Source organism: Ctenocephalides felis, unplaced genomic scaffold (assembly GCF_003426905.1).
Source record: "Ctenocephalides felis isolate EL2017-DRISC unplaced genomic scaffold, ASM342690v1 CF-g0.4_SCAFFOLD_00845, whole genome shotgun sequence".
Lineage (NCBI taxonomy): Eukaryota > Metazoa > Arthropoda > Insecta > Siphonaptera > Pulicidae > Ctenocephalides > Ctenocephalides felis.
The window spans coordinates 59,690,028-59,716,993 of record NW_020536999.1 but is presented as its reverse complement, the minus strand read 5'-3'; the positions used below and the strand labels follow the sequence as shown (position 1 = coordinate 59,716,993).

Here is a 26,966-nt window from a genome sequence, read left to right as displayed (position 1 = left end):
AGGGTTGAATGGTAAGAGCTTTGGTCTTGCAACCACAGGTTTCAGGTTTTGTTTCCGAATTCGACAGCTTGATATCAAGCAGTAGTGATATCAATTTTTACTTGAAAATTTTGATTTGATATGATTTCAATAGCTTCATGCGGAAGTGAAGCAATATGTATCACATCAATATTACAAACGTCTAAAAAAATCTCATCCAAAAGAGAATGGACAACCACAGTTACCACTTTACAACAGTTCATAAAAACACTAATTATAAGATTTGTTCGGATCGATGTTCGGAAATGTATTATTTTTTTATTTTTCTGCAAGATGTACTTAAGAAACCTATTTCAACTAGTGGAATGCATGGCCGTAATTAAAAATCTTGGTACGGAACCCAAAAAAATTACACAAAATGAGTACACATTATTAAAATCTCTATAACAAATTTGATAATTTGATGTACATATGTCCAATAAACATTTTTTGACCGCCAAATGTCATTTTTTAACTTATTTTTATTGAGAGTCCATAACCGCTGGACCTGCCTTCCGAAAAAATCAATCAGTTCTTCATCTTGTCAATATAAGTGAATTATTAATGAATTATTCACCTTCTAAACGACTAGACCTGCCTTCGTCAAAAACTAATCAGCATCTCCTTATCAACACGAATCAAATGTTTTTTGAATTATTCAAATCGGTTGATCGGTGTTCGCGAAATTGTCGACGAAAATTTGTATCCGCACACACACTCACACACACACATACTCATACACACATACACTCACACACACATACACTCACACACACACATGCATAAATTTTTTATAGGTATATATAAAAATTTTCATTTCGGATTTTTTTGTGATTAGTATAACTTACCCTACGGGAAAGTTAATTATACTTTTTAACGATGTGGTTTTAGAAGACATTTCTACGGTTGCTCTATTATTTGATATATTTTATTATTAATTTCTTTAATAGTGATGATTTTTTATTTTATGCAAGGCTTTTTTTACTCGAAAACATATTGTCAAGTGAAATCCATTGCCACTACTGCTTGACATGAGACTGCCAAAAGGGTGGATGTTGAACCTAGAAACTTGTGGTTGAAAAGCCAAAGCACTAATGACTAAGCCATGGGGATTCCGAATGTAATATCTAACAATAAACTTATATGACCAATTTAACTTTTCTTGTCTCCTAATTTTGTGCTCTTATACGAAAATTTTATCCTTTATAAATTGTTCTTTGCTCTTAATAAATATAAAGGATAAGTTTTTATTGATATAAAATATAAGATATTTAACCAGCATTTTTTAAATAATTGTTTTTTTGTATTTATTTTTAACAATAATTAGCATTGCATTTAAACCTCAAAGAAATCCACAAAAAAGTCATGCCAAATCGTTTTTTTAAACGCCCGAATATGTATCTCTAATCTCTATACCATTGAGGACTGACATTACCGAACAGGAGAAATATCAATTATTTACAAAATGACATGCAAAATTCATATAACTACTATCATATTTGGTTCAGGTTTCACAAACTTTTTGAATTCGTCTATCTCCTTCCATTGCCAACCCGACTCTACTTGGTTTGGCCTCCACTGCTTTTATTATAGTGCGATATGGAATAGCGCATAAGCAGTTATGCGTGCAAAGGGCATATAATTGTGAGCACTGGACATACTTACTTTTAATTACAAAACTCGGACCATTGCACCAAGTCTGCACGGCTGTAGGGGAGAACGGGATTAAATGATACGTGTAAAAAGGATACATGACAGTGAATCACACTGTTATATGTCGGATGATATAAAAATATATAAGTTTCGGTTTTGGTTTTCGATATTTCTAACAGAGCTCAGAACTCGTGCTCTATGAGCTGTATTTGGTATCGTGCAACCTAAAATTTTTCTCCAAAGGGGAGCAATCTACCACTTCTTTATGTTTGGATTACATATGTATATCTAATAGTGTTGCCGTATTAAGAGAGGAAAAATCGCTTTGACTTTGAAGAATTTTTAGGGAAGGAAATAAATATTTAATTGAAACGAAACTTTTAGGTTTTATTGTTATATATTTCAACATTTTTTTTAAATTTTTTTATTATAATATGTCATATGCGCCACTAGCGTGCAGATGTGAAGCAAAAAAAAAAACAAATTTATATTTTAATTTTTAGTATAGATTCTAGTTAAACCTAAAAAATCCAGATAAAATTGAGAAATTCGCCAATTTTTTGCAACTTAACAAATCATGTTTTTTGATAAAAAAATTCACTTTAATTGTTTGAAAAGTGGATTAATTATAACTTTTTCAAGGTTTTTTAGATTCAATAATAAGAGAATAAAATCCTGAGTACGATGAATTTTGCATCGTTTCCATAGGACGTTTTTTTCCCTATCTTTCCCATCAATTGGGAAGAATCAAAAAAATGGAAAACCGATAAATCGCGCTTGACGCTTGCCCACTATTTCTTCTGTAACTCCAAAAATAATTTGAATTTGTTTCTGAAATTTTAAGGATATATTCTTGGCTAGTTTTGGAAGATAATTTGGCAAAACAATCGATTTTTTAAAGCCTATAGCACCTTAAGTTGCAGCAATATTTATGAAAGAGGATTGTCACTTCAGATTATATGTAAAATTTATAACTTCAGGTGGGAATTTGATATCGTACTGTTTGGTATCAAGCTGACCGAGGTTGAGTTCAAATCCGGGTTTGTGCTAATTACTTTTTATATTACAGATTAAATTTATAATATTAAATCAATGCGCAAATTGTCCAATACCAAATTTTGCAATACCAAAGTCTATAAGATTTCTGACAATTCTATACAATTCGATATGTAGACTTCAAATTTTTCCTCAAGCTTGGAAAAGAGCTAGGATTATCTTGATTCCAAAACCTGGCAAAGATCCATCCTATACAACATCATATCGACCAATAAGTCTTTTACCCCTCCTTTCCAAAATATTTGAAAGATTGCTGCTTAAAAGAATTCTTGTCACATTGAACATAATAATACAATTCCTTGTCATCAGTTCGGTTTTAGAAAGATGCATTCAACGATTGAACAAACCCATAGATTGGTGCATAAGATTAACGAAACTCTACAAGAAAAGAAATATTGCTCAGCTCTGTTCTTAGATACCACACAAGCATTTGACAAAGTTTGGCATACAGGACTTCTTTATAAAATAAAAAAAAACTTTACCCAATGACCTATTTCTATTAATTAAATCATACTTATCAAACCGAAGTTTCTACGTAAACATTATCAACATGAACTCACCTATTAAAATAATAAAATCAGGCGTTCCTCAAGGCAGTGTTCTCGGCCCAATTTTGTTCTTAATTTTTACAGCTGACATTCCCACCTCACTTGACACAGACATAGCCTCATTTGCTGACGATATTTGCATTCTTTCAAAACATGAAAATCCCACAACTGCTTCAGAGCAACTTCAAAGTCACTTAACATCAATAGAAAAATGGTACAAACTGTGGAGGCTAGAGATCAACAGCCAGAAATCATCCCACATCACTTTTACACTCAAACACGAGACATGTCCACCTGTAACTGTGAATGAAATAGAAGTCCCTCAGGTCGAACACGTAAAGTATCTGGGCATGCATCTAGACCGCAAATTGAATTGGAAAATTCACATAAAAAGAAAAGACAACAGCTTGAGGAAAAGTTACGAGAACTATACTGGTTAATGGGTAGGAGATCCCATCTTTCTGTACACAACAAAATACTGGTATACAAAGTTGTACTTAAGCCGATTTGGACATATGGCATAGCACTTTGGGGTACCACATCTAAAAGTAATGCTAACATCATTCAAAGGTTTCAGAACAAAGTTCTTAGGATCGTTTTAGGCGCCCCAAAATATACTCCCACCTGGCTGATCCATGATGACACACATATGCGCACTGTAGCCGAGGAAGTTAAAAGATTCGCTGTTAACCACAAAGACAGACTGGAAGAACACCCAAATGAGTTGGCCAACGTACTGCTATCCACAAACACAACACGAAGACTTAAAAGAAAAATATTTAGTGATTTAATTAGATTGTAATTACTCGTGTCACACTATATTACTTCTTATAAAGGAAAAATGCAACTGTGTATTTTTCACTATTTATATATCGATGTCATTTTTACATATAATTGCCAAAAGATTTACTTAATGTCTATGTAGGACAGTTGTAAATATATTGTTGAAAAAAAAAAAAAAAAAAAATCAATGCGCAAAAAAATGTAATTTTAATGTGACAAACAAACAGTTCGTAGTTTTTTGATAGAGTAGGGCGAGGCATAAAGTAAAAATAATTATACTATGAAAATCAAACTACCTACATTTTAGCTGTTTTTTTCCTAATTGTAAAAATATGTTATTTTGCTGTTTTTTTAAAATTTGTTATCTGTTCTCCCCATTGGCGGGGTAAAAAGGGAACAGCCAGTTAGCATTTTTTTTTCTGTCAATCAAAACGTTATTAAAGTTTTATAGTACAAAATTGTTGAGGTTTACAAAAAATAAAAAAAACATAAATACAAAATTATAAATGTAAATACAGAATATTACTAGTACCTGTACCTGTAAGAACAGAATATTAACAAAATAAAATTACAAAATATAGATGGCAAATAGATCCAATGTCATTTAATTAAAAGTGATATCAACAAGTACATTTTTAATAAAGAAGACTCTATACATATATCTCGGTTTGATTCTTTGTCAGAAATATTTATCAGCAGAGTTAAAATAACTATTAATTTAATTCAACCATTGAAAAATTCTTTTTTAGCTCATAATTTACTTTTTACTACCTATTTTTCATTGTTTACATATGTGCCTGTGTAAAGGTTTAGTTGGTCCTTTTTACCCCAACCGCATGCAAACTTTTACAGAGGTTTATAGAAAAACTGTTGAATCTAACATAAAAATAACAAAACATATTATAAAAAATTAAATAACATATACTTAAGTATTATAATATAATCAGGTATCGTAAACTAAACAGTACTTCCTGAAACTAGAAAAACTTACAACTTAAAACTTAATTTGAAAAATACTCTTGTTAAAAATATGTCGAAGTGGCCGTTTATCTTGTGATATCGATGTCGTCGGATTTAATAAGATGGCTGATTAAAAATCTTCTACCCTCTAAAATAGTATCATTATTAAAAAATACTACACTCTACTTGTTTTCAAGATTAAGGCGGACCTTTTCATTCTCAGACCTTTAAGCCCCGCTCTACCGTATTTATATTACATAATTATTATGTTTTACACTATTTTCCCCTACATTTGTACATTTAAACGACTAGGACTTAAATATTCTAAAATTCTTGAAGCAGCCCCACTAAAGCATATGTGTATATGGTCACGCCACCCTGTATGGCTGGAAATCCTTATAGCGGAAAATTTGAATTTAACGTTTGCGGAAATTACTTCTGCCGGTCGTAAAGAAATATATAGTGCTATTTTATAGTAAATATTTAGATAGTTTGATATAAAGAATTATACCACTTGACTGCATATTGAATCACTAAAATTTGCTTAATTATCGATGCACAAAAATCCCATATGATTATAATAAAAATTAAACTTTTTTATTATTGATATTATAAAATATCAATGATAATAATACTATTGTACAAGCTATTAAAATAAGATTAATATAAAGCTAAGAATATTTAAGAGAAAAATGTATAGTCACACCAGTGAGTATTTTTCTAATTAATGTAAAATACTCGAGAATGATATGTTTTCCATCGGGCAAAAAGTACTAATACATTTCGTTTCGAAACCTTTTTTGTTTAAGATTCTGTATCTTTTAAATGATTGTTTTTAACAAAGAAAATAACATAAGTTCAAATAATTTAATTTTAATAATAAAGCTTTAAGCTCAGGCCAAAAGTTTTTAAAATTGAACCTAACTGCTAAGAGTTGATATATGCTATCAGTATCAAAATATCTATACTAAAAGTATCAGTTTATTAATCAATTAAAAAAATAACTAATAGATTATGTTCTCTTAAAATATTTTTATACTATTTTGTTATTTCTGTTTGGCAACATAATATTATTTTTCATAGTTTGGTTTCCATTTACTATGTTGCTACAATGTTTTCATCACAAATGGCAACAGCAGTTTGAATTTTTATGAATGTTTATAAATTTATTTATTATACTCATATCTATAGTAACATTTAATCATAAATGAATTTGTAACAGTTCACATATTTTATTTTCCGATGCTCTCCAGCGAATCACAAAACAATACCCAAAATCGACAATTGAAAATTAATTTGAGCATTGATTTTTTTATTGTTTACTAATTTTACACGACTAAATTATTACAATAGACATAACAAAATTGTTTAGAGTTCTGTACTAAGACTCTAAAATTTCTCACTAATTTGCTCTTAATATTAAAATATAATCTTAAAATAAGGTCCGACATTTATTTTATAAAATGTTATAAAAATAATACTGATTTTTTTCTCTATTGTTTTTATTTTGAAGGTATCCATTTTTTTTTTGAAAATGCTATAAAAAACTATTTTTTTAAAATGGTACTGAATGTTTTCTCAAATTTAATTTTGTATTTGAAAGTACATTCAAAAAATTATAAATGGCTACCAAAAAAAAGTTAGATGGCGCACTCTTTAGTAATTTTGTTAAATAATAATAAAATTTGTAAAATAATTTTTGATAAAATATATTTATTTTGTAGATTGCTTATTATTTGTTTTCCATGAATTTATGTGAATGAGTTGCTTAGGCAAAAAGTTCACAATTGACTGCACAATTGCAATATTTTTATTTTAAATATAGATTTGATTTTAATAAAATATACAAAGTAAATTAATTGTATTCGTGACATTATTTATTATTATTTAAATAATTATTTAAATGGAGAAGGCAAACTATTTCAAAGATGGACTCAACTACAAAAATATTATCAATTATATTTCTTCAAATATAATCAAATCAAAATGATCTTTAAAGGTGCATAATTATTTAAAAAAATGTTAAATTAGTGCAGGGAAAAAAATTTTGAGAAACACTTTTATACAGTAAATTTAGAAATCTGTGACGTTTACAAAATTAAACATTTTCTAACGTCACAAAATCCCTATAACGACATAAATCAAAATGTATTGTTTTTTTATCACTGTTTATAAAAGCTTGCTTGTTTATTTTTTCGGCAAATTATTTATGATTTATGGTTTATACAGTATATAGCAAATTACATTATATTATATACATAATATATATTGTTATTATATGTACCCAGTAACATTTTCGTCATATATTAATAATTTGTAATATTAAATTTTAATAAAAAATCAATAGGATAATTGGAAACTTCTAGATAAAATTGGGCTCTAAATACATGCATATTTAATAATTGGTTTATATTCTTTGATACATATTTTTAGCTCAGTTTAATTATATATCATGACCGTGAAAAGTTTTATAAATAAGACATCACCTATAAGGTTTTGGTTTTAGCTGTAAAAAAGTAAAAGTAGAGTTTTTTTTGATAGCGTAGTTTTTGTTTGGCGTTCGTTGAATGATAGAAAATCAAATCGAATTTTGTTTGTTATATTCTGCTTTTTTATTTCTGCAAAAGCATCTTAAGCTCACTAAAAGTTAGGAGCTGTTTATGGTGACGCACTTTCAAAAAAGCAGCTGTGGCAATATTTTTTTTTTTTTTTGTGGCAATATTGGTTTGCAAAAATCGTTCTGGTGATTTTTCACTCACTCAAATATGACTAAAGTTCTACTCGTTCAATTGAAGTTGATTACAAATAAATTGTCTACTTTAACTATTACCAACCAACCTAACGATCTGAATTCTGTGATTTATTCCATTGTTGACATCACAAATCCTCGACCACCTGGCAAAAATTATTGGAGGTTGGTAAGGATGATTTGCCATTTCCACTATATAGTTTGACCTTGCACCTTCTGGTTATTTTTTGTTTCGATCTTTACAAAACTCTGTGAATGGTAAAGAATTCAATAATTATGATGGCGCCAAATTGTACTTGATCCAGTATTTTGCTAATAAAAACCAAAAGTTTTATGGAAGTGGAATATTGATGTTGCTTGAAAGATGACAAAAAGTTATTGATCAAAATGGACAATTTGACATTATAGAATAAATTTATTTAGTTCCATATTTGGCATACCTTAGAAAAAATTGATATAGGCGTGTTTATGTATGTGTGTGTGTGATACAAATTTTCGTTTCGGAAATACGGATTGATTTGAATAATTCAAAAACAAGTCGATTTTTATTGATAAGGGAACGGACTGATTAGTTTTTGGCAAAAGCAGGTCCAGTCGTTTCGAAAACACGGAGCAGTGCCAAAAATGGTAATTCAGTTTTTGAGATAACGGAGCGTCTGATTGGAATGATTCAAAAAACATTTCTTTTTTATTGACGGAATAAAAGAGAGACTTGAACAAAGAAAGAGACTCTTGACAAGAGCCTGAAATAATATCTATTATTATTGATTACGGCTTGCTTATGAATAAATAAATAAATAAAATAAATAAAGAAATGAAAACCGAATGAATTATTTGGTAGGCAGCTTCAGCGGTCTCGCAGATCTAATAAAATAGTAAAAGAATGAAATTTAATGGTCAAGAATGATCGTTAGACATATGCAAATCAACATATCAGATATTTTATAGAGATTTTAATAATAAGTGCAAAGGGTATGGGCGCATTGCCATACAGAATCGACACCACCCTGGTTTTTAAACAATTTATACGCCATTTTTTCAATCTCACTTTTTGGCGCAACCATAAAAGATATCGAAAAATTTTTTACGTAATTCTTCTCACATTGACTCAGACCATATTATGTAAAACAATCGATGCGAAAAAATCGTTTATTATCAGCTGAAAAAGATAAAATAATTTTTCATGTTTGTTTGCATTTTTTATATTTCCGGGTAGTGCGTTTTGTTGGACCACTTTCTAATTAGCGTTATTTGAAAGCCTATTGTTTTTTCTAAGTACTGCAAATATTGTTCAAATCAGTTAAGTGGAAGAAATATAAAAAAAAAGTTTTTCAGAAAAGTTATTTTTTTTTTAAATTACAAATTTCTTAAAAACCTATTTTTTCAGTTTCCAAAAAATTTTAAAGCTTTTTTTAAAAATTAATGTTTGGTGCCGAAAGTTCTAGCAATTTACCTTTTGGCACAATGACTACTAGTTTGTTCTTTGAATTTGTTTCTATTTATAAAAATCATGACCTTTGCCTTAAATATCAAATTTTATTAGTGAATTCGTTTATGATTAATTATTATATTATGATATATTATTCGTCTTAATATTAATTATTAAAACTTAATTATTATGACATTACGAATCAATTTACAATGATAACAATTACTTGTTTCTATTTATAATAATAATGACAATTTCCTTTCCCCTTTCAGACAGCGCGCTGTTGAGCAACGGCGGCAGTTTGTCAGCGTGGGGCGGCGGCACCGTATCGGGACCGGGCAGCGGGACGGCTCCGTCCGCCGCCTCGGTCCCTCCCGGAGCGGGCGGGGGGCCGCCGGGCTCCGGGACGGGGACGGGTCCCGGAGGAGGCAATGGCGCTCCGCCTGGAGGACCCGGAGCGGTACCGACGAACGCGGTTCCTCTCGGCGTTTCTCCGGACGATATGGCGGACAAACATCATCTGTTGGATGTTGGCGGCGGCATTGGGGGAGGAAATGGAGGCGATAGTGATGTAAGTAGAAAAAGAAATACGAATTTTTTTTTACTTTTTTATAAAAGTGGATCGTACATATTTATTAATTGATATGTGATTAGATATCTTGTTTGAAACTCAATCAAGTTGGTATTGGTATTTTGCCTTGAGGTAAGTTACATGAACTTCCCGATAAGTGTGAATAATCAACTTAATCAAGAAAAAATAAATTAATTTATGAGTGATTAAAAGTATTCTGAGTGGATTTATTACACATAATTGAAAACGAACGAACTTGTTAACTCGGAATATTTTCTTAAAGCAAATTTTCACAAATCAATAATTTTTTATAATTGAACCAGTTTCCGTAGGACTTTAACGGTTTAGTATGTTCATTAAGACCAAGTACTCTATCGCTATACCAAGTGAATCGTCTAATTTTAATTTTAACAAACGTCAAATGAGTAGTTTAATCATTTTCTCAAACTTTGATGATTTTTTAAAATTAAACTACTTGTCGTAAGATTATAATATTTCAGTAAGTTCTATAAGACTATGATATATATCGCCAAAAAAAGTTCCATAAAAATCGGCTTAAGTTTTTTTTTCAACAGTTTATTACAAGAAAACGTCTCGGTAGATTTCCACCTAAAACTAATCAGTATCATTCTTAACTATATCTTTCGAAAAGTTTTTGATTTTTTAAAATCGATTTGGTAGTATGAGCTTAAATGTGGACGACAAGTTTAACACTTTTTTCCAAATTATAAAGAAACGGTTCGGCAGATCGTCTCACAAACTGACAAACGATAGTCCTCATCGAGATACATCGAATTTTTAAAATCGTTTTTGAGAAAACGTGAATTTACAGCAAAAAATCCGTTCACACACACACATACTTTTTCCAAATTTGGTCTCAATCGTTTCAGAATGGCTTGAAACGTCGAGAAAACATAAAATTAGCGATTCGAATTTTTTGATAAAAACATAAACTTCTACTTCGAGAAGTTAACAAGTCATATTTATTACCAGAATATTTACTAGAATCGTCAGTCGTTTTTTTTCTTGCCATTATATTCAGTTTCTCTTTTTCATTTAAGGAGCATCCATCATTTTAATTATCCATTTTTAAGGGTTTTTGAACCCCTCTCTCCCCCCTGGTGATACATGCTAATATATAAAATTAACCCTTTCTTCCCCATCAAACTACACGTGTATTTTTAGTGTCTAGAAAAAGCTTTAAATTTTTGGATTTTTTTAAAAAATATGGTAAATTTAAATTTAGGTAAAAAATATTTGCACGTGATATCTAACTAAACCCTTCCTTCATGTGATGTTTCGTGATTTTTTGTCAAACCTGACAACCTTTTCAAACCTCACGCAATTAATAGAATCTTTCTGAATATTACCTTGTGATCAAATATAATGCTCTATATTTTACTTTGAATTTCAATTTTTATTGGATTTTATAATCTGTATAAATTATAAATGGTAGTCTGCCCGAAGGCAGGTTCGTGGTGTGGAAGCCATCACAAATCAATGATTCTTTTTTCCTTTCTTATTTATCATTCCTACTACTATTGAACACTTTAATGCATTTTTCTTACAAACTTCTGCTTCCATGTTTCCTGATCCCGCGCTTCGGCTTTCAGTTCCCTGTATTTCCTCGTTTCGCGCAAATCATCAATCATCTGCATTTTTCTTCTTTCCTTCCCTTTTAGTTCTCTTCTTTTGCAGAATGGCACTCCTTTTGCAGAATGGGTCTGATCCAGTTTATATATTTAGAGATTTTATTCAAAGTTCATAAAAATAATACGAAACTTTTTGAACCATACGAGTAATACAATATATTTATTAACAAATTATTATAAAAATTACAATATTCGGTTTGTATGTAGTACTAACAATAGATCCTCTCATACTTCTATGAAAATCATATCATTTGTCATTTAACTAGTTAATTGAGTTTACGATCATACTCGTCATGGAGTATCAGCAGAATTCTGTGCATTGACGAGTATATTCGTCATTCGTATAAATCGCTAACCATTGGCTATTTAATTCTCAATTTCTGGAGAAATGAAAACATTTGAAAATTTCTGTTATATTTATGATATTAGGCGGAATAAAATAAGTTGTTGTAAGTGGCATTTTACCTTAGAACTTCTCGATATGTGTTATTTAAATTAAATTTTTTACTGTTTATTTCGATAATAGAGTTTTTGTTCTCACTAAAAACTAATCAATGTGAAATCGCATTCGATGTATCTTAAACAAACTTATAGTATATACAATTTTATTAATTTAATTTAATTTATTTTGTTATAACCCATTTCTTAAAAATAAATTTTATTTAAGAATGCGCGTCAACGGTTATCAGCAAAAAAAAATAGAACGAAATTCTTGGTACTAATCCGGTAAGATGTACTAAGGGTACTAATATCAAACTTTAATGAATTTTTACAATAAAACTACGTTTCATTGGCCTATAATATTTTATAATGTTTGTGTCAATTCACATCAAGAATTTGATTTCTTCCGTTTGATATATTTTTAAACTCAGAAGTAAAATATGGTAATAAAATTTACAATTTTGCAAAAAAGCCCATCTTCTTCACTCGATTTAAAAGCAAGTAGCAAATTACTCAAAACACAAATTTGATATACAATACATGACTATCAAATAATAATTACAAAATTATTTATAGTTATCGCCATTATAGCAAAAATAATACAAATTATATGCTCGTGATTATTCTTGGCAATTATATTTAATATTTGCAATGTAAACATTCTTTTATTATTGAAATTCAATTATAAAAGTATTGAATAATAGTGATCTGTAACAAATTATTTCTGCCATAGGATGAAAAAGAGTTGTCAGCTGCAGATGCAGAAGGTGTCTGGTCACCAGATATTGAACAGAGTTTTCAAGAAGCCCTTGCAATATATCCACCTTGTGGGAGAAGAAAAATTATATTATCAGATGAAGGAAAGATGTATGGTAAGTCTATTGAAAAATCTATCAATATTAATAATATTAACAGAAATATTATTTTCAACTATTGCCTGATAGAGTTGTTTGAGATTAGTGCAAGTACAATGGAAATTTTGTAGAATACATATATGAATATTGAGTCAACTAGTTAGTATTATACAAATGCGTGAACAAACTGACAAAGTTAGGGGCCAATTCTCCGATAAAATAGAAATGTTTTTGTCCTTTCTTTATATAAAATGGTAGTAAAAATAATGGAAATGTTACTCATAAAACCTAACTTCACGAATGTGTTATCAAGGACAAATTAAAAAGATGCACTTATGATTATATTGTGGGTTTTTAAGTAAGGTTTTATATCTCAAACGCCTGACTATGCAGCAAGTATATAGCTTTTTGTCAGTTTTTACTGCTAATTTATATAAATATTGGACAGTAACATTTCTGTTTTACCGAAGAATTTTGGCCTTTATCTTCTCAAGTACAATATTAACACAAATTCACATCTGGCAAAATATATGAATCGATGACTGCAAATTTGAAGGCATCTATAATCTGTATTAGAATTTGATAAATTAGAATGTTTTCAGTTTAATTATATCAATTTTATCACATTTTTGAGAATGTGGACTGTATTTACTCCTTGTGCTACAACTAATCATATTTATGCGTGATGTGTTGCATTGCAGTCTGGCGTATATACAATTATTAAGATTTTTGGTTGGTCGTTTATCAAATACCTAATCGATTAATTTTATGTAAGAAAATACAAATTTATGCTAATTAATTATTTTTCACCGTTCTTATTTAATAGTAAACCAATTTTGCGTGGGATATTTTATTTTATAATCAATTTTTCACTCAAAAATCACGAATTTTGGAGGAGATCAACCTCCGAAATATTTTTAAGTAGTGGAAATTAATTAAGAACGATAAAATAATTATTCAAATATTGTGAAAAATGTATGTGTTAGTAGCTTAATTTTCATCTTGTTATATAATACAGATATTTTTTCAAACCCTGATATTCATTCTACAAATAAATCTAAGACGAAACTCATTCATGTGTATATAATATGCGTTGTCCGGTTCGAATCCTTTTCTTCAAATAATTCTCACACTCACAAACTAATAACAGCAGACCTGTGGCTGGTGGCCATATTAGTAATTGAAAAATTTCTTTTGTTTTAAGAAAAAAAACATCCATCAGTACTAGAACTATGGGTTCTATGAGCTGTAATTACTGTCATATATACCCAGTACATTTCTTGAAAGGGCAACCCAGCGGTCAACCATTCTTTTTCCATTCTAATCCTAATCTAATATAAAATATCCTAATTAATTACAGTAAAATACAACCCTAAAACAATATTAAGCCTAACATTAACTGTAGTAATGCAATAACTTGAAGAAAAAATGTTATAATATTGAGATAGTTTATATTGATGGCGTGTATGTGTTGCAGCAATGCTCGCGAAAAACAATTTCACTTGGGATCATATTTGAAATCCTAAACTTCAAGTTGAAGTTTTATATTATACTGCTTGATTTTGAGCTAGCCGATGATTGGATTGGAACCGGAGCTAGTTTGTGCCGAATTGCTAATCTCTACACTACGACGGGTTCAATTAAAAATTTTGTAAATATAAAGGGGTTGGAAAAAATAATTTTTGATATAAGAATAAGAATGTTATTTTGTTCGTTAGCAAGCTGCAAATAAATCAATAACAAATTGTGAGATGGATTATTAAAATGATTTGGATCACAATTGGATAAAAATAATTTGCAACATCTTCGATTTCGTAAAAATATATAATAAACGATCGATATAAATATTCGATTTAGCAACGTTAAGATACCTTTCATGAAGAGTAGTATAAACTCATTTTTTCGAAACAGTTAGTTTTTGCATATTTATAACACATTGAATTGCCTACAAACAGTTTTCAAATAGAAAAATCTTCCAAATTTATTCCTGGTTTTTATCTATTAGCACCTATCGCTCTAAAATTCAAAGAAAATTTATTAAAAAAAATTAGTATTTGATCCATCTGAACTTCAGTTAACTTTAGAAAAGTGATTCCGAAAGTGATCTCTCTTGATCAGCAGGGATTCATGTCAACTTTTAATGATCCACAAAATGAAAATGGAGGTCCACGGTATTACAACATACCATCTTATTACTTATATCATACTATCTATAATATAAGTTATTCTTTTACAAACCGAACACCAATTAACCTTGACATTTTAGAATTGTCTGAAAATTTGTTTACAGATACTATTCATAAAATCATTTGACACGTTTTTCAGGATTTTACTGAAAAAAAAAAATTTTATGTAAATATTTACGATTGAAATATGGATTTTTTGCTCAATTTCATGTGCGGTAAATTAATTATTTCCGGATGTGCTGATCGGATCAGTATTATTTTTTTTTATTACACTCATATTGAAATGAACTTTGTAATGATTAATTTTTTTTTTTGTTTTTGCAATTTTCTTAACAATAACAACCCTTAAATATTTACAAAGGTTTTACTCAGCCTTACCCCAACTTGAATCGATCCAAAAAAAACATATTTTTTCTTTTTTTTCTCTGCAACAAAATTCTTTTTACAATTTGTTGGGGACTTTGTTACATCGAAAGATATTAAATATTTTCAAGTGCGAGCCGCGCTTTTCACGTCGGGGACCTCAGAAACTTGTACTCATTTGTCACTTTCGAATGACAATCTTATTGTTTTTCGGTTGAAAAAATATTTTATAATTTCGCTTCTGGCGAAAAATGAATATATAGTCGAAAAAAAACATTAGGGGAGAGCGGAGCTTAAAAGTTCGTGGGTAAAAAGATCCACTGCCATTATCTCAAAAGTTCATTACAAAGTTCACTTCAATATGAGTGTTCAATACTGATCCGATCAGCACATCCGGAGATAATTAATTTACCGCAGATGATATTCATAGAAATTGAGCAAAAAATCCATATTTCAATCGTAAATATTTACGTAAAAAATTTTTTTTCAGCAAAATCCTGAAATGCGTGCCAAATGATTTTATGTATAATATTTGGTAAAAAAATTTCAGACAATTCTAAAATGTGACATTTTATTTTTTCGAAAATCCGTACGATTTGTAAAAGAATGCTCCTTATACACAATTTTTAAAAATGGACCGAAAAACTAAAAAAATATTGTACATTTTTATAAAGATGTATAAAAATGTCGATGTCAAGTAAATAGGAGGACCATGGCACAGCTCAAGAGATCCACGACCCAAAAAGGTTCGGTGATCTATGCATCTAAAGTCTTGAAGGAGGCACAAAGTTTTAGTGTAAGATCTTTCACTAGCTTCTGGTTTATTTTATTCTAAAAAGTCCATTCTTAGAAAACTGATACGTCAGCCCGTTCTCCTTTGACCGCTGGACCGAGCCATGGTCATTTCCTTTGTGACGTCCTCCTCAAGGAAGGGGTCGTCCAGTTGACTAGTGGATGTGTGTGAAGTCGCGTTGGGCGCACGGGCGAGGCTGTGATGAGAAGGGTTGGCTGAGAAAGAAATTCGACATGAAAGGAGTCGAAGGATAGATTTCTAAATATTTGACAAAAGGAAAAGTTGTATTGACAGAATTTTCTAAACTATGCATAGGGAGGAATTGGGGAACAGATATTTTGAATATCTGGCGGAATTGTTATAATAGTAATATGTGCTTCGCCGGAAGACAGGTCTGAGGTAAAAGGTGACATTTTTTTCTACCGCCACATACTTATGTTATTCTTTGAACTTTGAAAAATTTAATTCATTTTTTCCATATTTTGTTTTTTAATAAACAGATTGTTTATCTGGTGGAACTTTAATAATAGTGCTTCATTACTTAAAGCCAAGTACATGGTAGCAAGTCAATTTATTTATCTATTTCATCTATCGATTTCACTTGTATAGATATATTATTTTTTTACTTTAAATTTTAATTTTATTTAAAATTTATTTGGGATATATCAATTAGCTATCTCTAAAGATAAGTAGTCATTAGCTTCCTCTAAATATAAGTCGAGCAATTTTTTTGTAATTAAAAGTTAACATTTTCTTGCCTGATTATGAATATTTGATACTTGGCAGTTTCCAAGTTATGATACATTAATTGATCGTTAATTAGAAATTTATCAACCTATGATAATTATTAATCGTGTTCTGTCCGAAGGCAGATCCATGGTATGTAAGCAGTATATTTAATTTACACCACTGTTTTCCCTTGTACATAGATCACTTTTTACTTTTCAAACTTCTCCTTTGATGGCTGCATGACCTAGGTTTTCTTGTCCCATAAGTCATCCAACATCTGCATTCTATAGTTCTTTTAGTTTTTCTATTTTTTTTTCTACAGCGTCAACCAATAGAAAATTTTTGTTTATATTCAATAGGTACTTGTTGATGAATATTAGATTTCAGAAAGTTAATACATGTTGCCATTGACAACTTGTTTCTTTCGCAAGTTTGACTTTCAGAAATGACCTCTGATATACTCTTTTGTGATTTTGATGACACTTCGAATTGGTAGTCAAAACAAAACCCTTAAATTTTAAGTGCTGAGGTTAAGACGACAGATTCTCAAGTTTTATGCATTTGAATTTTACAATTCAAATCGTGCCAGGGCGTAAATTCATTTATCATATGTTATTAATTTATTATATATATTTCTCAAATAACAATTGAATTTACTTGAAGAAATTAGTCAATTTTTATACATATTTTATATTTACCATGCTGTTCCATTTTGTATTGGTTGAGCTCATGGACCCGTATGGACGTAGTTGTGAGTTTGAAGCCCGTTCTGGACAACCTGATGTCATGCAGTCGAGGTGTCCATTTTCACTTGAAAATATAGATCAAAAATATGTTTCCAATTGAATATATCCCATTTCGGACACTACGGTGTTATATGGATGGAAAATCTCTTACAATATTTTTCTCTGAAATAGTTGGAGTTTAACTCACCTTTGTTAATTTTATGTTTTCTCGACGTTTTAAGTCATTGTGAATCGAATGAGGCCAAATTTGGAAAAAGTATAAGCGTATGTGTGAATGTGAACCGATTTTTGACCACTCTTTAATTTTTTCTCAAAAACGGCTTGACCGATTTAAAAAATTTAAGTCATTCTATGTAACATGATAAAGTATAGTGTTGATTAGTTTTGTGCAAATTAGAAGAAAGGTGTAACATTTTTTGGCCTCGTTTTAGCCCACAATTTTAAATGGATTTTAAAACTTCACAAACTGTTCGAAAAGAAATTGGTTGGTAATCGTGCTTATTAGTTCTTGGTAAAGGTCTGCCAAACCGTTTCCTGTAATTATGTGTTAAAAAAATTACACATAATTGAGACTTAATATGACAATAGATTTCGACTAAAATAACATATTAAAATTTTGTAGGCTGAACGGTCGAATTATAAAAATTCATGAAAGTTTAGAATTTCGTAGCGCGCTTAAGCGATTCTGATCGGAATCTATGCTGCACTGTATGTTTTGTGTTTCGTAAGTAGCTACTGATTACAGTTGACGTCCAAACATATTTGAGAACATTTTTAAAACACGAAATATTTGAAATTAAATGTATTAAAAATTAGTATAATTTATACAATTACAGATTTTATAAGTAAGTTTAAAAGACATAAATTAGAAATCGTATTGATTACATTGCGCGACAAAAATGGCACTTTTATTTTTTTCCTTGAGTTTTTTTTGGAACTACTTAGAATTGCACACTGATTTCAAATATACCTTTATTTTTTCCGTAACAGCTTTAATTTTTGAGCTTTAGGAAACTACCCCAAAACCTTATAATCACCACAACGATTGTTTCTTCTGTGTGGTAAATACCAATGGAATAAATTCAGGCAATAGAAGCAAATGGTTATAAACTACAAATCCAATGGTATTGAGGTTTACTAGAGCTGTTAGCAAATTTCTGTTACTGTTTTCGGAATCAGCGTCCTCAAATTACTTAAAGGTCATCTTAACATCTCAGGAAAAAAATTAGTGTCGCGCAGTGTTCTTTTTAACTGTAATGGAAATAACTGTTGAACATTTTGCCTAAATAGCTGAACCTCAAACCTTATTGTTTACGAATGCATTTTGGAGTGTTCATGCAACTTGCCTTAAGAAAAATTCCACTTACAAATAGGTATCCTATTAATATATCGATTACCATTGATACGGAACCCCAGGGCACCTCTATCCCCCTCAATCGATTTTATCACAATTTATTTACGAAATGTTGTAAAACATTTTGCGTTTTCAACTAAAAATGCAAAAGCGTCAATCGAACCGTGACCGCAGTAGTCCAGCGTTGCATCGCGTTGCCACATATTCATGTATGTATAATATAATTCTAATGAATTAATTTTGTAAAAATATGACGAAACAATGATATCAAATGATATGAACGGAATAATAAACTAATTATGATTCGAAAATATTTGATATAATCATGTATTATACATATTTATATAGTTTTATATGGGATTATATTATTATGCAGCCAGATATGTAGGTATATCGCGCAATAGTAAACAGCAATCGCTTTGCACGCTAGCTTTTTACGTAGAATTTTATACGTATAGAGGAGATTTGGATTAATCTGGATGAAAATCAAGTTTTAATGATTTTATACTTAACACGGAAATTGAAGTAGTCACTTCGTATTGTTTCTTCAAGACTTGTTAAGTATTAATGGGCTGATTCTACCATAAAATAGACCAATGTTATGACAAGGCTATGTTATGTAGCAGTTTTCGTACAAAATGTTACTAAATACTGTCAAATTACCAAGTATTTGCTGTGCGATCAGGCGTTTTGCACATAAAGTACTACTTCACTCATATGTTGGAACCACTGATGACACCAAAATACCACCGACGATGCCAAGCATATATGTAGGTTATTCTGCTGCTAACAAAACCAATCTGTGAAGGCTGATCAGTAAAACAGACGAAGACATTTGATGTATTTGTTTATTTCATAACTTCTTGTACACTCTACGTATAACTTTAATAACTGAACTTGAATACGATTCCATTGATAACTAAAGTACTACTTATCTCATTCTTTATAGAAAACTAAACTACGACTGCTTATATTGATCTGAACTTTATAAAAACTAGATGACGACTGACTAGTAAATACGTCATTGCAAGGCTTTTCATCAGCTCGAGTTCAATGTCACTTTGTAATCCTGGATAACATTATTTTACGCCTTGTTCAATGTCATTGTATATTGCAACTCAATGCTTTACTTAGTCGTTACTGCGTATTTTGTGGTTCAAAAAGTAATTTTATTAACGCTTGCTGGGCTTGACAAGGATATATCGAGCATACAATGTAGTAGCATGAGTAATTCACTACAACTGCGTAGTTTGTATTCTGACCCTTATATTTATAATATTTATGTATAATTATTACGAATGGTGCATACCCACTACAATTATTATGCGGCACCACAAAGATGCCGTTATGATAACATCGTTTTTTTATATTTGTGCGTTTTCTAGGTTAGGTTTTCTATCTAAAACACCTGGCTGGACAGCAACCATATGACTTTTGACAGTATTTAGTACCATTTTGTATGAAAACTGCTACATAGCATGCCTTGCCATAACATTGGGCTATTTTGCGGCAGAATTAATCCCTAAGTTTTTTAATTTTAGTTTTTAGGTAGGCTGGTTCAACGGTTTCAAAAATTTGAACAAGTATTAAAATTTTGAAAAGAATTTTTTTTCAAAAATTCGTAATTTATCAGAAATATTCACAGATCTGAAAAATCTCAAAGGAAAGCAAAATTTATGAAAATTTCCAAAATAAATTCAAATTTTCAAATGTACGAAATTTTTCGGCATTTTTAAAAAATTTTAAAATTTCCAACATTTCCAATTTTTTTTTTTCAGAAATTTTAAAAAATCCAAAAAATAATTTTAAGTTTACAATTCAGTTTCGAAAAAAATAATCTAAATAGATTAAAAAGATTCTAATAAATCTAATTTCTACTAACGTGTGTATTCTTGTGTAAATTTATGGAATTTTCTACTAATTTAAATCGTTGAGATTATAAATAATATTTTTTATATACTTTTTATGTTTGCTTCTTCTTAGATATGCCTTTTCAGACACATTTAAATCGAAATAAAAACACGTCTGTCCCATAAAGGACAGAAAAGGATCCTAGACAATATAAGAATACGATGTATTCATATATATTGGAAAAGGATAACGTAAATCTAATATTAACAAGGTGTTTATTGCCCCTACCTATAAAGGATTTGGGGTCGCAAAAATTGTTTTATAATTAATATAATCTTGTTTATGTATGATCTATATGAGAAAATTTCAGACTAAGGAAAAACGTTCAGTACAATAAGACGCGAGGTAAGATATTGGTTGGGTGTTATCGTGCTGATTAGTTTTTGGCGAAGGTCGGTCGTGTTGTTTTTTCGTAATTGATTGTTAAAGATTTTATTTTGAGATTTTGATGAAACCTTGATAAACAGAACTTTAATATGTATATAAATAATAATAACATTGATATGAAATATTATTTTGTACTTATAAATAATTAAGTAAAACAATTTCTAAACAGATTTCCTAAAAAGTCATTTTTGGCAAATAAATTGTATGGGTATCCTGTATTATTCCAGGCTCTTGTATATAGTAGTAGCAGGTATATATACATATATATATATATATATATATATATATATATATATATATACGATGTAGGTTTATATGCATATCATAATAGCGCGGGTATATGAATAATGTAAATGATAAACATATTTCGAATTCCTGAACTTTACCAGCCCTCAGTTATGAATATCCACATATATATACACTATAAACGCATATATATATATATATATATATATATATACTATATACATATATATTTAGCATGAATTCGACGTTGAAACACATTTTAGTATAGTCAATCACTGCCAAATCTCCGAAATGAAATAATAGTTAGATCGAGATTTCATATTATAATATTATGTGCATAGCTGCAAAAATATATTAAAGTTTTTTTTTTGTTTTAATTGTAATTTTACATTTTAATTTTTATATTTTTTTTTCGACAACTTGATCAACTATTTTTTTTAAATATATAATTATTTGTTATTAATATTATGTTTGTTGTGATATTTGTGTGTTCATGCCTTAAATGGTGATTCAAAAAGTATTTTTGTTTGATAATTTGGCAATTGTTTTTATATATCTTTTTATTGTACATTTTTTATCATCAGGAAAACTATATGCGATTATGAGCTTCTTTTCGTGGTTTTAGGATATAGGAAATGGAATATATTTAATATGCATTTTTGTCCCCTTTTATAAAGGACAAGTGTGAAAATGTTTCTTTTTGTAAAGACTTTAGTAACTCTATGTTGAATTTTTAACTAATATAGTTTTAGAAGAATAATCTGTAAAATAAAGCTTGAATTTTTAATAATCCGAAACTTTCAAATTTACGCATTTATTACAAATTTAATTTGTTTGCTTGCTTTAGAAAATTTTCGTACCACATTTTACTCGAATCCAACAAAATTTAGTATTTTTTAACCTCATGTTAAATTATTTGATGAACTTAACTTGTTCTTCAAATGTATAATGTCAAAATTTAAATCTAATCTTACATCAGCAGAAGAGTTATTATTTCTTCTTAAAAAATAGATAAATTATTAGAGTGTGGCATTGTGCATTAAGACAAATTTTTGGAACTTTCCGTAAATGCATCAGCGTTTGGACAAAGTGTTCTTTATTATAATGATTATTGTTTCCACTTGTATGATGGTAGGGTACGATGTAATTACAAACACGGCGTGGGGGAGCAGTGATGTCAATATTGCGGGGATAAAAAGTTAGATAGATACTCTTATAAAGGGTAGAGCAAAACTTAAAGATTTGCGGGTTAATAGGTCTACCATCTAAAAAACAATTAAAGTTACGAATTTTTTAACAAAAATATTTGAAAGTTGAGGGTAAAAGAAGTATAACCAGCCATCGGTTAATTGTTTAGTTAAGGAGACTTTAATATGATATTCAAGTATACGTTATTTAATTGTTTTACAAGATGTATTGTTAATTTTAAATTGCATTATACAGTTTTTCATATAACTTCTTCAACACGTTGGTGGGATAAAAAGGACCAACTGAAAAGGTGTAAAAAATAAAAAATAGTACATAAAAAAGTAAATTAAATTAAAAAAAAGCAATTTTAAAACAAATAAATTAAATGATTAGTTATTTTAAGTCTTCTGATGAATATTTCTGACGAAATACCATGAAATTTATATTTTGCATTGGTTGAATAATGCAGTTATTATTTCGTAAAATTCCCTTAAAATTTAATATTTAATTTAATTTAGTAAGACATTGGACCTGTTTGCCTCTTGGCTCATATAAATCCGCCTATGGTATAAAATGAACCAGAGGACAAATTTTTGAAAAAAAACGAAAAAAACACATTTCACCAATGGTAAATTAGCTGGAAATTTTACTGAAAATAGTCAGACAGTTTTTTGTTTGCTATTTGTTATTTGTTGTGATATAATTGATTCGATTTTCACAATATAATTGCTCAAAGTCAAATTGGACCTTTGTGCCTTGTCCTGCCATATACAAACATATTAGAGCGGGTCATTTGTATGGGTCAAAAAAGTCGCTTAGGCGCATATGATTTTCGGATACTAGGGATTAAAATATAAAAAGAAACATTGCTGAAGAAACCATACCTCTAAAATGAGTTCTGATGTCCCGTGCATTGACTTAAAGATAAGGGTTAAAATTTGAAAAATCTCATTTTGACTTATTTAGAATGCCCTTAGCGCGTCCAATTGTATGACCGACCCCCACTAACTTTGGAAGGCAGACCCACCTATGTCCGTGGTTTAACCTCTGGGAACCCCCCCTCCTAAAAGGTTTTTCAAAATTTAATTCATATCTTTGGCTCAATACAGAGGACATCAGAATTAATTTTAGAAGTATGTTTTCTTCAGCAAAGTATCTTATTTTGATCCATAATCATATGTGCCTAAGTGACCTTTAAATCGACGCGCTCTAATATGTATGTATATATACATATATATGAAAATAATCTGATAAAATTGTATATGGCATATAGCTGACGGTCAGAACGTGTGTATATAATTTCCTCTCTATTACGCAGTTGGCAATACCATAATAATAATAATAATAATAATAATGATAATAATTCATGGCAATTCATTCCGTTTGTGTATTTCATATTTCATATTTCATATTTCATAAAGCACATCAAATTATGATGGAAATGGAACGCTCGCTATGCGCCATTCTCTCTCTCATAAACTAAACCGCATCAAATTAAATTACATTTTATAATTCTATTATTTAATATATCAAACCCACGTGATATTGTGAGGAGAAACGGGGCACCGGCGAGAATGGGGGCACTCATTTGGGGGATGCTCACTAGTCATACATTTTTTAATGTATGATTGATAATAATTAGCTTGAAAACATAGGAATTGAAAGTCAAGACACAAAACATAATTTGGGTAAGAGAAATCAAAGTGAAAATGGTGCTATCATGCCTTCGAGCAGAATGAGTTAGTGAAATAGACTAAAAGTTTTAATATGATTACGTCTTGAAAATTGGTAACTTCAACTTCACGAACAAATTGGAATATTTATATGTACGGATTTTCAATAAATTGCATTTCATTGATTCATAATTAGTATTTGCCAAATTTACTTTTAGGAATGGTTGACATTTATGATTTTTTTAAAAGTAAAATATAGGCAAGTATTAAAAATTTGATAAATGGGCTTATATCATATTTAACCGCTTATATATATAAATATACTTTAACCTGTAGTTTGTCACAAAATAACTATTTTTAGCTATATTTCCTCTTTTACATCCAAATTGTTGGTACTGTTTTTATAAAAACAATCAGACTTGTGCAATGCCAATACGAATCTAATGATTTTTGAACTATCCAATATAATAATATGATATCCATAGGTAGTTTCCATATTTGTAATGCCAATATTTTGAATAATATTTGTCATATTAGCTGTTGAATTTAGTAGCCCTATCTATAGCATCTTATTTCATTAAAAAGAAAAATGAGAATTAAATGTGTTAGTTGCAGTATGGATAAACGTTGTATTTCTTTCATATTACAAGTTGAGAATTTTTATTAATCCTGACGTATTTAATTATTTCAAATGTCAACTTGTCAAAAATTTAAATTAAATAGTAACTTCAAATACATATCATGCGGTTGCGAAACCAAATTATAGTCAACCTGTTCACCTACCAGAAACTAGTATTTTGATTCACACGGTTTTAATTATATATGATGGAATAAATCTGAAATTAAATTCATTAAAAATCTAAAAAAAATGCAAAAACATCAATAATTATTAAAAAGTCATAATTACGTGCATATTGCGTGATTGAATTGGTTCCTAAATTATATAGCTTATGAGCTCAGAAATCATGGCAGAAGATGGATCAGCTCGCGTTAGGTACAAAAATGCGGATGTACCAAGAATTGATGACGAAACCCAAACAGAGTTACACGTGGCGCCTCATTTTCTAACAGGCGGAAGATTACCAAATGTTTTAAAAGAGTCTTCAGTACAAACCGCTATATCTGCAGCTCCGAATGCACAAATTTCTGTCCTGCTTCCAGAATTGCAGAAACTTAGCCCGCAATTATTAAATTCCAACAGTATCCAGCAGCTAACGGCTGGTAAAATTCTTTCATGGCGAGAAGGTGGAATCGTAGAACCGGATCCGAGAGAAATCAAACATCCTGTTTCATCGGATATGTTGAGCAAGAGTGCTTTGAAATATCCTTCGATCATAGATATTGTGAAGCCTTGTATATCTACAGTTATAGAGTTAGCTATAAATATTGCTGCTAATTACAGTGACGCTGGTGTAGGTTCTTTAGTTGAAGAAACTTCATCTGAAAAAGAGCCAAGTGAAGAAGATGAAAACCAGGTCATAGTTAACAGCAGTGCAGTTGAAGTCCAAACGTCAGTAGTAGTCAGACCATTCTACGTTCCTTCCACTGAAAGAGCTTCAGTTTCCAGAGAGTTCGATACCCAGACACATATAACATTGAGCCCGTCCTTAAACCCAAGTAAAGTTTACCCAGCTTTAAGATCTAATGGCCTTAAAATATCTAGTCATGATTTTATAGTTGATATTCCGCGAAAAAGATTTAATGTCAAAGGCGATAATGAATATTCTACTTCTGCACAGACTTATATCAAAGGAATGCCAGTAGCTAAATTTGATTTTGAATTGATAATAAAAATGGATTCAAGTACCAAACAAAACAGAACACTTACCGAAGTTCAGTTGGCAACTGCAAATGCTTCTCTTCAGACTTACGTTGGCTGTAATCCTGGTGATGTGAGTGAGAATTTTGTGTGCGCAGTGCTGAACAATACCATAAACGAAATTCTCAAAAACTCCGGTAATGTAGTATCGGCACCAAGTTTAGACGAATGTACTGGTGCGGAAGTTTGCGAAACATTTGATGCCTACCATCTTCCACTGAATGCAGGGCCACCGAGCAACAGTTTTGATATACACGAATCTCTAAACGATCTGAACACTTTAATAGCTGGACTGATAATAAATTTAGATGTTTGCGCTAAATGCAATTTAGCAAATGCTAGAAGTACTGAATCTGAGCAATATTTTACTGACATTTTGCAATCAGAAAGCATGGATAAAATGTGCCGTTATATTGATCAAGAACTGGAAAACTTGGATGGTATTTTGAAGCCAGTTGCTAAAGTTGACCAACAAGAAAGATGCCCAGTCGAAACATTATTGTCGATGGTGGATGTCATATCATTTCTCACAAATTCGGCTAATGATCCAACAAGTGAGAAATATGTTTGTTTTGAGAGGAAGGCTAAGGTTGAAATGACCGTGGCACAGAGGATGTATAGAAGTCCACAGGGCAATACTTCGAGTTCTTGCTCGTGCTAGGACGTGAATGTAATCACATACTGCAAATAAAAATTGGTAAAATATATTTTATATAATACAAAAAAAAAACTGTTATTTGAATGGAACTAATCTTTTAATCATTAAACAGGTAACTAGAAAGATTTGATTTATTGATAATTTTACTAATTTAATAACGCTGCTGTTTAAAAGTAGCAATAATGTAGTTTTTGCACTA

At 30.0% G+C, this 26,966-nt stretch overlaps 1 protein-coding gene across 1 annotated transcript in view; it reads left to right on the top strand.

Annotated features, from left to right (window-relative positions):
• Nucleotides 1-26,966, top strand: part of LOC113364272 (transcriptional enhancer factor TEF-1) — a 325,049-nt gene that overhangs the window by 285,601 nt on the left and 12,482 nt on the right. Inside the window, exons 2-3 of the mRNA XM_026606759.1 lie at nt 9,469-9,767; nt 12,594-12,732. Of these exons, the coding sequence (XP_026462544.1) occupies nt 9,469-9,767; nt 12,594-12,732 (438 nt within the window). The remainder of the gene's footprint in view (nt 1-9,468; nt 9,768-12,593; nt 12,733-26,966) is intronic.